The sequence below is a fragment of the Engystomops pustulosus genome, chromosome 9 (assembly GCF_040894005.1).
Source record: "Engystomops pustulosus chromosome 9, aEngPut4.maternal, whole genome shotgun sequence".
Taxonomy (NCBI): Eukaryota; Metazoa; Chordata; class Amphibia; order Anura; family Leptodactylidae; genus Engystomops; species Engystomops pustulosus.
In genome coordinates, this window is record NC_092419.1 from 3174276 (window position 1) to 3188176 (window position 13901).

At 47.8% G+C, this 13901-nt stretch overlaps 1 protein-coding gene across 2 annotated transcripts; it reads right to left on the reverse strand.

Annotated features, from left to right (window-relative positions):
• Positions 1 to 1393: 1393 nt before the first annotated feature.
• On the reverse strand, positions 1394 to 7798 carry PSMB8 (proteasome 20S subunit beta 8). Of its 2 annotated transcripts, none has more exons than XM_072122907.1 (6): positions 7356 to 7798; positions 5702 to 5846; positions 3280 to 3391; positions 2987 to 3116; positions 2056 to 2260; positions 1394 to 1591 (listed from the first exon to the last, which is right to left on the reverse strand). In XM_072122907.1, exons 1-6 carry the CDS (start codon positions 7485 to 7487, stop codon positions 1500 to 1502), a joined length of 816 nt encoding a protein of 271 aa, XP_071979008.1. In that variant the 5' UTR covers positions 7488 to 7798; the 3' UTR covers positions 1394 to 1499. The 2 variants fall into 2 exon arrangements, with proteins under 2 accessions (XP_071979008.1, XP_071979009.1); XM_072122908.1 differs by lacking the exon at positions 7356 to 7798 and adding an exon at positions 7243 to 7281.
• Positions 7799 to 13901: the final 6103 nt, after the last annotated feature.

The window sequence follows — 13901 nt, forward strand, 5'->3', positions numbered from 1 at the left end:
CTCTCCCTCGGTGCCGATGTATGCCCGCCGTGCTACGGTGCGGCGGGCATACATCGTGTGCATGTAGAATACTGCAGATTTCTCAAACCACTAGAACTCTATAGAGTTGGACACATTTACACGTCAGTATCTTGTCAGTATTTGTCATCAGTGTTTCTAACACAATTTCATTAGTTTAGCCCTGGAAGACACAAATTATAATGGGAAGATTTGTGCCAGGTTCTCGCTTTGGCTCATTACATGGGACCTCGCTAGGGAATATTTGGGCTCAGATTTTTCGCATGTTGCACTTGAATATAATGGATGGTAACTCAGTATAACTAGGGAAGGGATGTGTCGGTCTGGTTGGACCTAGTACCTTGTGGTTATTAAAGATGTTGTTTTATGAAATATCAGTATTCCTCGTGTGTCCTTTGTTACAACTTTATGTTGTTCTGTACTAATTCATAACTTCTATCTCTCTATCTGTACATATTCATTTATATTAATCAGCAAATAAACCAGTGCCCGGAGCTTCAAGTCTTGGGTTTCCATGGCCGAGCGTCCTTGTGCCGGGGTAACACTGCCAGGGGCAATGCTGAGGACTGGATGAAGGGTGTAAAGGATTTACTAAGACTGATCCATTGATTTCTATGGGTCTGTTCACATGTCCGCTTTTTCACAGATTAGCCGAACCTGCAGCAGGCAGTATTTTTTTCCCACATGCAGATCACGGACCTTCATAGAAGTCAATTAATCCCCCCAAAAATAGGGGCGGCACCTGGATGACATCACTATGAGGTCCGTTTTTTTCTCCAGTGTTTCCAGGGAAGATCAAAAAATAGATTAGAAACCAATCCGGATGACAAACAATGACATACGGATGTGAATAAATCGATGCGGTCACAATACGGACATCACACTTACCCATTTATTTTGCAGACTTGCAGTGGACATGTCCATCTGAATGAGCCCCTCAGAGCATAGTCCTATACATTGACATATGTAGCTGTAGGACGGTGGCACAAGGATCAAATGTTACTGGTCCCTAAACATCTCCTGCCTAACCCTGCGAGTAAGAGGAGTGAGACTTCTTACCGCTCTGTTTCGATGTGTTAAGGTCCCGTCTTACCATTGAGCTAAAAGTGGAATTATTTTCCTTATCCCATCCGGGAAAACTTACTTGCAAAAGTGATTTCACTGGAAAGGATAAAATCTGCTCCGATAATCCATAAAATGGACATATTACAGATTTACAAACCTGTGCGGGAATATGAAGCTGCTCAGATCTCACGTATCCGGGTCTCGTCATCCGGACAGAAGATCTGCTGCGTTTCCCTGTATATGTATCATACGAGCACAATCCAGTCCCATCTCTGGTTATCCAGTGACCCGGACACATTGACGACAGACGTGACCAGAAGATGTTTTATTTTCAGTAAATGAATGGCAGGAGATACAGACATGAGTGAGATACGGAGACGCCTCGTACAGTCCCCGGCCGGGGGTCTCATCCTCCGTTACTTCAGCTTCTCCGTCGTGTATTGGTGCAGCAGGTCACTAACATCAAACTGACCGACCTTCATCCATCCATCTTCCCGCATGTGATACACTGCAAGGAACACATCATCCCCTGAGTATCTGGGAATTCACAAAGGAAAATCCTCCAAACTCTACTAAACTCTTACCCAAGAAATCTGTGGCACGTATAGACATATAGGGGCATATTTATCATACGCTGGCGCTCGTGCAGATTGTGGCACATCGGCGCCAGCTTGCATGCAACAGAAATCGGGGCCGTGGATGTTGGATAAACCGACTGATTCTAAAAAACCGCCAAATTTAAAAAACCAAATTGTGTCGCAAGATCAAGCACTCACATGCACCGGGAAGAAGAAGGTGAACTCCGGGGACCTGAGCGGGGAAGCGACACAGGAAGGAAATTGGGCGCACGATCTTAGTAAATCGCGGCAGCTCCGAATCCTTGAAGGACAGCGCACCGCAGGATCACGACTGGACTGGGTAAGTAAATCTGCTCCAATAATATGTAAAATAATCCTTCAGTGAATAACTTACTGTTCACCACTCCTCCGGAATAGGCATCTCGGTGTGTGGCGTAGCTGATTGCTCTACGTCCCAAGTCATAGGCCTCCTCCGGACTCAGGTCATACCGGTATCCGCTATCCAAAACTCCATAGGCGTAAGAATTTCCCGATCCAGTTGAAAAAATATTGCCGGATAACCTTGTCCCATTTTCATCAACATAATATAACCCGGGACCCTGAAGAGGGAACAGGATAACGGATACTGACATTAATACATGGAGACACAAGATTATGAACATGTGAAGCAACGTACAACACAATGCTGAAGAATCACTTTCCTCATTCAAAGTAATAAACAATTTTTGCCTCTAAACTGAGTTTTTCAGCCTCTTGTGTGTTGAAACAGAAGGAACTGCCCCTCCTCCCCTCTGACTACAGGGACAGTCTCCTCTCAGCACTCTCACTACTCCTGGGATGTCTATAAATATAACAAGCAGATTTTATAATAAGTCTCAGAAAGACTTTGTGGGTATCAGGGAGCGGAGGGGGGAATTGGGAGCGGTTGGGGGGGAGCCGGGGGGAAAGCCTGGAGCGGAGGTATGTGGGAGAGAGTCGGAGTCGGCCAGAGGGCGGGCAGGAGTGTGGTGCCGGGACGGAGGGCTGGAACGCAGTGCTGGCTGGCGTGGGGCGGGAGCACCATTCCGCCCCCTATTCCAGCAGGAGGCGCGCCGCCTGAGGCGAGTTTCTCAACTCGCCTCATGGAAAGTGCGCCCCTGCCGCTAGACATCTGAGAAACATTTCACAAATTGCCTGTAATAGTTATCGGCATTTCAGGAGGAGTGTGAGTGCTGAGAGGAGACTGTCCCCATGTATAGAAAAGAGGTGGAGAAGCTTCTTGTTCAGAAGAGACTGAAAAACCCATGTTGGTCGTCTACATTTTGAGAAAAGTGTTTATGTGTTACCTTTTTGTCCCAGCCGCAGATCATGCTGCCCACGCTGAGTCCAGTCCCGCGATACTGAAGCATCATGTTACACAGGAGCTTAGAGGCGGCCGACACGGAGATTCTCTCATTGTTCCGCAGATAATACAAGCTGCAAAGTGCGAGGCAGAGGGGAGCAAAGATCAGAACCAGAGATGAGGACGTAATGGGGCAGATTATCCGTCAGGTGAACCTTCATCAATCAGAGAGAACAAGACCCCCGGGGAGAGGGGATAACAATCAAACCGTGTGAATAAGCGCATTGTACATCTGACCTGCACTCCTTGGCCAGTAATCTCTCCCAGTACTGACAGTCGGCAGCGCTCCCGGACATGGTACCCAGCAGGTAAGGGTTAATCTCAATCACCTTATTGCATTTCATTGCGGCTGGTGAAATACAAAGCACAAGATTAAAACATTGACAGCACAGTAAAATATTTATATATTATATATATATATATTATAGTAAAATATTGGGGGTCATTTACTAAGGGCCCAAATCTCATTTTTACGGCGTGTTACCCGAATTTTTCCGTTTTGCACCGATTTTCCCTGTATTGCCCCGGGTTTTTGCCGCACGCGATCGGATTCTGGTGCACTGGAGGAACTACCTTAGTGAATCCCAGCCGGACCCGAATCCACCGCAGAGAACGCGAATGGACCGGGTAAGTAAATCTGCCCCAATGTGACATAACATGATACATTGGGGCAGATTTACTTACCCGGTCCATTCACGATCCAGCGGCGCGTTCTCTGCGGTGGATTCGGGTCTTCCAGCGATTCACTAAGGTAGTTCCTCCGCCGTCCACCAGGTGTCGCTGCTGCGCTGAAGTCCACCGAGGTCCGCCGGAGTGCACCTGGTGAAGGTAAGTGCGTGTCCAGCGACACTTTTTTTTTTTAAATGTGGCGTTTTTTTCCGAATCCGTCGGGTTTTCGTTCGGCCACGCCCCCCGATTTCCATTGCGCGCATGCCAGTGCCGATGCACCACAATCCGATCGCATGCGCCAAAATCCCGGGGCAATTCAGGGAAAATCGCTGCAAAACGGAAAAATTCGGGTAACACCTCGGGAAAACGCGATTCGGGCCCTTAGTAAATGACCCCCATTGTATCCAGAAACCACTTATCATAATTACATTATCTACATTCATCTACGGTAAATCTAAACTTCTGAAGACTTTTTAGAAAACTATTTTTAATCTAATTTTTCTAATTTTCTAAAACTTAAAACTTACCAGCAGGACATCCCCTAACAATGTGCCGGGAGGCTGATACATAAGGGGCAGATTTATTGAACATTTTGAGCCATAAATACATTTATTAAATGGACTTTGTCACCAGATTTTATCACATTAAACTACTAACCCCCTCAGGGAGGGAAATCTAAAAAGGAACCTATCAGCAGGATCTAAACTTATGTGAAATTATCGGCAGAGGCTACTGGGGCCTGGAGTCGCCTGTCCAGGCTGTGGGAGCAAAGGCTGCTCCGTACCCCAGGATAGGGAGTATTATAGGGGTAAGGAAACATAGTTTAGGGCTTAGAGTGTTAGTAGGGACCTATCAGCAGACCTACCTTAATAGCTAGACTTCTCATGGTAGGTTTCCTTTACTCTATTCCAAAGATTTGTGTCAATGAGCAGAGAAGAGTCATATTTTACATGAAAATAGTCAAGTTTAGAGGCTGCAGGGAGAGAGTCACTTCAACATTAGTTCTATAGAACCTGGAAAATGCTGCCGGTGTCATATTAAAGATAAGAATCTCATCTTTCAGATCACATCAGGTTTCTTGTTCTGTGATCTACAGAACCGGAGACAGTGAAACATATACTGTAGTTGGTAATGTAAACTGCAGATAAAGATACTGCTCCCGGATTTCTCTTTAACTGTTTGCATCTCACCTGATGTAATCTAAAATATAAGATAACACCAGCATCATGTTTGTAGGTGCTATAGAGCTGAAGATGGGAACGTAATTTCAGATGTCCCTGTCAGCCTCTAAACTTGACTCATTTGAGGTAAAGTTGACTCTTCTCAGCTATTTTTTACATGACTGCGGAGAACAGGTGAGATTTCACATAAAAGAGGGAATTATAGAAGGGACATTTCATCCCTTACCTGAGGGGGTTGGTAGATCAATGGGGTAAAATCTGGCGACTCTTTAAAGGTTTTAGGCAAGTTTTAGACACTTTTCAAACTAATACAACAAAAGGGGCATCGCCTGCACAGGGAAAGGTCAGTGTACCAAAAATTATGCAAATGCAATCAAATTTTTATGCACAGTTTTTTGGAGTAAAGTAGATGAACTGAAAGATGGTGCAAAGTACAACTAGAGAGTCTTGTACTCCGCCATGTGCTCGAGGTCTTACTGTGTTTTAGGCCCCTTTCACATAACCAGATCTGGCGCCGCATGCTACCCACATGAATCACACAGCCGCCATAGAAGTGCCTTGTGCCTTGTGGTGCGGTACAGTGAGCACAAACCTACCTTTTGCTGTAGGTAAGTCCAGGCTGCACGGCTTCCTATGGAGAGGGGAGGGGTGAGGAGCGCTTCCCCCTTCCCTTCTCCAGCTGAATCTATGCTTCGCCTGGATGCTACATTTTTGAGAAATCTCCCCCCACACAGACCTAAAACATTACTTTCACATCCTTAACATATAATCTAAATCTACAAATAATCATTATTCAGCCAGGAACTCACACACATAACTCCCGGCCGAGGCTCGTGAATCTACTGCCACTATCACCCCGTGCTGGAACCTGAAGGCCAGGGTGGTGGTCCCGTGCCACGGCTCAATCTTCACACCATCAACTCCTTCCTCCAGGCCACGGAAAAACTTTGCAGGCTGCAAAAATTTTTTAAAACATAATTTTTTTTTTTAATATTGACAGTTAGGACTATATTCAACACAACACAATGCAACACAACACAACAAAACACAACACAACACAATACAAAACAACACAACAAAACACAACACAATACAATACAACGCAATACAACACAATACAACAGGATACAACACACTATAACACAATACAACACAACACAACACAATATAACACAACACAATGCAATACAATACAACTCAACACAATGCAACACAACAAAACACAACACAATACAACGCAATACAACACAATACAATACAATACAACACAATACAACACAATACAACACAATACAACACAATACAATACAACAGGATACAACACACAATAACACAACACAATAGAACATAATACAACACAACACAATGCAACTCAACACAATACAACACAACAAAACACAACACAATACAATACAACGCAATACAACACTATACAATACAATACAACACAATACAACACTATACAACACAATACAACACAATACAACACAATACAACAAAACACAACACAATACAAATACAACGCAATACAACACTATACAATACAATACTATACAATACAATACAACACAATACAACACTATACAACACAATACAACACAATACAACACAACAAAACACAACACAATACAATACAACGCAATACAACACTATACAATACAACACTATACAATACAATACAACACAATACAACACTATACAACACAATACAACACAATACAACACAACACAATACAATACAACAGGATACAACACACTATAACACAATACAATACAACACAACACAACATAACACAACACAATACAATACAACACAACACAATACAACACTGTACAACACAACACAATACAACACAACACAATACAACACAATATAATACAACAGGATACAACACAATATAACACAACACAATACAACACAATATAATACAACAGGATACAACACAATATAACACAACACAATACAACACAACACAATAAAACACAACTGTACTGATCCCCTAGGGGGGGAATTATTTTGTACATAGTGTTCTGGTGATGGTTACACAGTTCGGCTATATTCACACTAACGTGGGCGCCGGGGAGAGGAGGAGGGGGTGAGCGCCTGCCCCTCCATAGAGATGTATGGCGCACGGCGCTGTATTCCGGGGAGAGATAGGACATGTACACGGAACGGTACAGTGCTACGCTCCCGTACGACGCCATGCGCCCATTGCCGTATGTGTGACGTATATATACGCTGTATATACGTCGGTCATATATACGTCCCTCATACGGCAGTGTGAATGTAGCCTTAGAGACAGGTTATAACGATACAAATACGTAAATACTACGAGAGGCGTCTTCTTACACGCTGCTGGTTCCTTGGAAACATTGTTGCAGGACGTTGCGACACATCACATGACATATGGGAAGCAATTACAGTACAAATATACATATATATTATATATCCATGTGTCTCACCTGCAGTCCCGGGGGCACGGCCAGCTCCGTGTTGTATGAGCTGAAGGACACGGTGGGGGAGATCTTACCGCCACTGAGGGGCGACATCCAGTCCCTGCTGTCTGGGGGTCCGCAGAGCTCGAGGAGAGCCATATTTCAGGATGTGTAGTGATCAGGGCAGGATAGATGGAGGCTTCTGGTTTGGGCTGTTCCTCTCCTCTGCCTCTCTATGTTCCTCTGTGTTTGTTTTCTTTGTCTCCCGTTTTCTCTGCCGATGTTCTCTCCGGTAAATTACAGGTTAATCTCTAGTTTTCTGGATATTTTCCTGTTTTATGTCTTTTCTGTGTGAGGTTGGAAGCTGCAGTTTTATGTCTGAGCCGATAAGAGAGAAAGTGAAAGTGCATTTGTCGTCTGAAATCCGTGAGGCACAAAACTGAAAGAAGACGAGTCAATTTCCTTCACGGTTGATTGTGCAGAAACAATGTTTAGAGGAAATTGTCATTGGTGTCTACGAGGAAGAACACTGGGGGTCATTTACTAAGGGCCCGATTCGCGTTTTCCCGACGTGTTACCCGAATATTTACGATTTGCGCCGATTTTCCCTGAATTGCCCTAGGTTTTTGGCGGACGCGATCAGATTGTGGCGCATCGGCGCCGGCGTGCACAGGCCGGAAATCGGGGGGCGTGGCCAAACAAAAACCCGACGGAAACTGCCCCACAGTCTCTGTTCTCTAACCATTTGGTCATTTATGTATGCAACAGTTTTTATATTAGGGAAGACTCAGACCCACCTGTAACCCCCCCACGCCCCCCAAGGGGCAAACATCGTACGGCTACTTACCAATATACCTGATCCCAAGTCACAAATTCCTAAAGTGCCTCGGACATTTCTTCCCAGACTTTCTCATCCGGGTCCCTGTCAGTAACCTGCTGACTGGATCTTGCATTCATTTTAAAGGGCATCTACCACCAGGATGAAATGAGCCTAAGGGGCTCCAGGCTCCATAAACAGCGATGGAGTCTGGAGCCCCTCGGGCTCATTTGCATACAGTCCTTCATCCTGGTGGTGGATGCCCTTTAAACCCGGCGTTTCTTCTGCTCCGGTCCTTATCGTGGGAGCAGCTCTGGATCTCTGGCTGTCAGACACGGCTGCAGACTCTAGGGAGAAGCCATTTATTACCGCTTCTGCCTTCTCCTTTCGTCACTGCATAGCGCTGTAGTATGCCGGGTATTTTGGGACACGGGGCTGCTTGACAAGTCTTCTCCAGGCTGTTCTGATGATCGCTGATTGACATCACATGGTCAGGCATCATCTAAGACTACATGCACACAGCCATTGGGGGACATTTACTATGGCGTTTCCGCCAGTTTTGTGGCGCTCTCACCACATGTTCTGCTCTCAGACCTATTTATTAGCTGTCGGGGACAGAAAAAATGACTTTTTCCGTCTGCTCCGACTCTTCTCCGAAAAGGGGCGTGGCTTTGGCGGAGTGGAAACTCAGACAGAATTAATATGTGTCGCAGCCCTTTTTGGGCGCTGTAAACTGGCGGAAAGTAGACCAAAAGAAAACTGGTCTAGCAGGGACTGTTGGACACATTTCTGGTGCTTGGGACAGATTTTGGTCCCAGGGACAGAAAATGGGCTCGGGGACAGAAATGTCTCTGCACAGCTCTACAATATTAAATGTGTGTCTTCTTTCCCAGAGCAGGTCGGTAACAAAGCCAATGCAGACACCGACACTTTAAGTAAATGTCCCCCATTGTCTCTGGACGCGTGGCAGCCGGTTGTTGCACATATTCACATTACTTATGATGGTCTCACAGCCCGGTGTATGATACAGGGTCACACTGGCCGCACCTCTGCTGGTCTGTCATGTGTCCACAGGACTAATATATCATCATAACCTTCAACAGTTGCCACCCAAAATTTCACAGACCATGAAAAACGGTTCAGACTGGGACATGTTCTACATTTTAGAGAAATGGGCCAACCCTAAATTAAAAAATCTGTGTATACTGACACATTACAAAGCATTACATTTATCTAAGCCATGTGCTGTCCATGTGCTGTCCATGTGCTGTCCATGAGCTGTCCACTTGCTGTCCACGTGCTGTCCACGTGCTGTCCACGTGCTGTCCACAAGCTGTCCACGTGCTGTCCATGAGCTGTCCACCTGCTGTCCACGTGCTGTCCACGAGCTGTCCACGTGCTGTCCACATGCTGTCCACGTGCTGTCCACGAACTGTCCATGAGCTGTCCATGTGCTGTCCATGAGCTGTCCATGAGCTGTCCATGTGCTGTCCATGTGCTGTCCATGTGCTGTCCATGAGCTGTCCGTGCGCTGTCCATGTGCTGTCCATGTGCTGTCATGTTTTTGTGTCAGTAAGGCCAGACAGTACTGCAGTGTCCATGTTAGGACATGGTCACAAGACCATGTAATCATATACATACATGTAGATCATGCAATGGCATATTTGATACCTAACACTGACACCTGAGTCTGACACCTGAGCCTGACACCTGAGCCTGGCACCTGAGTCTGACACCTGAGCTTGACATGTGAGCCTGACACCTGAGCCTGGCACCTGAGCCTGACACCTGAGCCTGACACCTGAGCCTGGCACCTGAGCCTGACATGTGAGTCTGACACCTGAGTCTGACATCTGATAATTTAATGTAGAACATCGGCGGCTCGTTCCCGATCTCAGGCATTTCCATAGAAACGCCGATGCGATCGGGCCGAGGCCCGCCCCAGTGGGTGCGGCTTTGTCTGCGTTTGCGTTTTCAAACGCAGAGAAAGCGATGCTTGTGGCACCAGCTGTAACAGTTATCACAGGCGTCTGTCATGAAGCTTTAGTGTTACTCCTGGTTCTTATGACAACCCAACATTTTTCTAAATCCAATTGTATTTGTCTGGAGTTACAATTGTAAAATATACAGTTCCGACTTCCATACAAACAAAGCTTTAGGATTTCTGGTGCCCGTTCTCCATGAATCTGGCGCCCCCTTCACTCCCCGATAGAGGGCAGCACTTTTTTGGTGCATTCTGCGTGATAAATCGGGCGCACGGTCCGGATCGCACTTTTCAGTGACAAGTTAATAGATGAAAGTTAAAGAGTTCAAAAGTTCTAAGTTACATAAAGCAACGATTGTCAGATTACCAATAAGGGGCTGAGCCTGAAGCTATAAGCGGCTGCTTCCTGAAGGGGTTAATGAGCACATTTAAGAAAACCTTTTTCTCCCTTCCTGTGTTACACCATGTGCAGAGACATGAGCTGTGACCGGCCGGCCCTCATAGGGTTAACCTCTGTAAGGGATAAGTGAGCGCGTGACGCTGCTATAACCCGGATCATCGTTATTGGCGCCTGTTCAGACGGTTGGAACAGGAAAGTCCCTGATCTTGTTTTTCTCATCGTGATTCACACAGCGGCCAATGGAAATTCAGAGACCATGATGCATCAGCTGTTACCAGGTAGAAGTCGTCAGCAAAGGTTACAGAAATGGGAATACACAGCTCTGTACTGTGAGCTGCAGTATTAGAGGGGGGGCTCTGGGGGGAGCTCTGGGGGGGGGGCTCCAGGGGGGGCTCTGGGGGGGCCCTGGGGGGGGCTCCAGGGGGGGCTCTGGGGGGGGCTCTGGGGAGTGCTCCAGGGGGGGCTCTGGGGGGGGGGGGCCCAGGGGGGGCTCTGGGGGGGGGCTCCTGGGGGGGCTCTGGAGGGGGGAGGTTCCTGGGAGGATTGGGGGCTCCGGTATAAGATGCTCAGTAAATCATTACATTCCCACATAATAAAACCTGTGAAACACGCGGCTGAGCTGCACTGGAGTGACCCCACTTTTTACACGACTTGACTGAGACGCAAGAAGTTTTTGTTCTTCTGAAATCCATTACAAACAGCTGAGGAGGGGGGATTTGCCTAATTAGATTACTGTTAAAATTTGCACTTACAAAACGCAGTGTAAATGCGATGTTAACGCATGTGTTAACATGGAGTTTATGTTTGCGTTTTGCTAACACTCTGTTAACGCTGTGTTTACACTGCGTTTTGTAAATGCAAATGTTAATAGGAATGTAATTAGGCAAATCACCTCATCTCAGCTGTTGTAATGCGTTTCAAAACACAACCAAAACGCCACGCGTGTCTTCGCCCTCAGGCTGCATTCATACACATGTATGGGGGACATATATACGGCCCCCATACACTTCTATGGGCTCACTGCATGGCACGTGTGCTGCACCGTACTGCTCCATAGCCCTGGAAGAGATAGCACATGTCCTATCTTTCCCGTATTACGGCGCCGTGGCCCATATGTTCCTATGGAGAGAGGCAGCGCTCACCTCCTCCTCCTCTCCCCGCGCTGCTGTGTGCCCGCCATGCTACGGTGCGGCAGTGTGCATGTAGCCTAAAAGTAAGCAGTTCTGTCTTGGTTTGGGGCAGCAGAGGTCACAGGCAGAAGCTACTCTACATTTTCTGACTGACAGTAATAGCTGGGGCAGAGATGAGCCCAGCTACAGAAGTCCCCATAATAAGAGGGGTCCCCCAGTCACTAACCGGAGGACACATGGTCACAGCCCCAGTCCCTAGTAATAATTTGACAGTAAGTCCTAAACTTAGCCCCCAAAATTGACAGCTGCCTATTGCCTCAGCGTGTCCTAGTGACACAAGACAACTGGAAGACAATCCCTCCCTAGGACTCTGTGCAGACACAAATCAGGACAAACAGAAAACACAACCGGGTCAGCACCTGTGAGAGCAAACAATGATAGGATCGATATTGAAAGAAAAGTCACAGGCACAAGCCAAGGGTCAAAAACCAGAAGATGAGCAAAATAATCAGAACAAATGTGAATAGAGTCAGATATAACCCTTACAAGCCAAAGGTGACTGTGGAGTGATGGGTGTGATTCAAGGTCGGCCACCTACTAGAGCCCCGTTCACACAAGTGAATAACAGCAAAAGTCAGTGGGGGTCATTTACTAAGGGCCTGATTCGCACTTTCCCGACGTGTTACCCGAATATTTCCGATTTGCACCGATTTTCCCTGAATTGCCCCGGGATTTTGGCGCATTTTGGCCCAATGGGGCACATTTACTTACCCGGTCCATTCGCGATCCAGCGGCGCGTTCTCTGCGGTGAATTCGGGTCCGGCTGGGATTCATTAAGGCAGTTCCTCCGACGTCCACCAGGTGGTGCTGCTGCACTGAAGAGCATCGGAACGCACTCAAGTTCACCGGCCTATTCCTAGTGAAGGTAAGTGCAAGCTCCGCTACACTTTTTTTTTTTTTAAATGCGGCAGTTTTTCCGAATCCGTCGGGTTTTCGTTCGGCCACGCCCCCCCACCATTTCCGTCGCGTGCATGCCAGCGCCGATGCGCCACAATCCAATCACGTGTGCCAAAATCCCGGGGCAATACAGGGAAAAATTGGCGCAAATCGGAAATATTTGGGTAACACATCGGGAAAACACGAATCGGGCCCTTAGTAAATGACCCCCAATGTCTCCACAACCTTCTATTGGTAAGTGAGAAAGATGCCGACACAGACTTGGCTCCAGGTCAACTGGTCCAGAGTATCAGAAGATCCTCCACTGGGCCCAGGCTCTAACCTAGTACCGGACCCCAGAAGACAATTTGGAGGCTTTTCGAGTCTCTGTTTTGTAGAAGTTGACGGAGGACGGGCCCGAGGAGCCGAGTCTGATACTGACTGTGAGAGTATGTGATGCCGGATGATCAATGTGTTATTAGTGTTGGTTTGTTCTCTCTCCCTGTACTCGTTGTTACAGGTGGTACTTACCTCTCCCGGGCAGTGGAGCTGACGATCCGATCGGATCTGATCGGGTTCTAGAAGTTTCTGTAGCAGGACAAAGGATTGTAGGCTTCTGCTTGATTGGCAGCTGTCAGTGAGGGAGGGACCTGGGGTGGTCAAGCATCACCTGACGATGGAAGAAGCTGGAGGAGATCAGCACCCGACCTCCCGACCCCCAACCTCCCGACCACCTGACCTCCTGACCTACCGACCCCCAACCTCCCGACCCCCGACCTCCTGACCTTCAGACCCCCAACCTCCCGACCACCTGACCTCCTGACCTACCGACCCCCAACCTCCCGACCTCCAACCTCCTGACCTCCCGACCCCCAACCTCCTGACCTACCGACCCCCAACCTCCCGACCTCCTGACCTCCCGACCCCCAACCTCCCGACCACCTGACCTCCTGACCTACCGACCCCCAACCTCCCGACCTCCCGACCCCCAACCTCCTGACCTCCTGACCTTCCGACCCCCAACCTCCCGACCACCTGACCTCCTGACCTCCCGACCCCCAACCTCCCGACCTCCAACCTCCTGACCTCCCGACCCCCAACCTACCGACCCCCAACCTCCCGACCTCCGGACCACCTGACCTCCTGACCTACCGACCCCCAACCTCCTGACCTCCTGACCTTCCGACCCCCAACCTACCGACCCCCAACCTCCCGACCCCCAACCTCCCGACCACCTGACCTACCGACCCCCAACCTCCTGACCTCCTGACCTTCCGACCCCCAACCTCCCGACCTCCTGTCCTCC

Coding starts and splice junctions, on each gene's coding strand:
- PSMB8 (XM_072122907.1), bottom strand. CDS start 7,487: ATGGCTCTCCTCGAGCTCTGCGGACCCCCAGACAGCAGGGACTGGATG. Junction 5,847..7,355: donor CCGTGCCCCCGGGACTGCAG/GTGAGACACATG, acceptor AAATTTTTGCAG/CCTGCAAAGTTTTTCCGTGG. Junction 3,117..3,279: donor TTACTGGCCAAGGAGTGCAG/GTCAGATGTACA, acceptor CGCACTTTGCAG/CTTGTATTATCTGCGGAACA.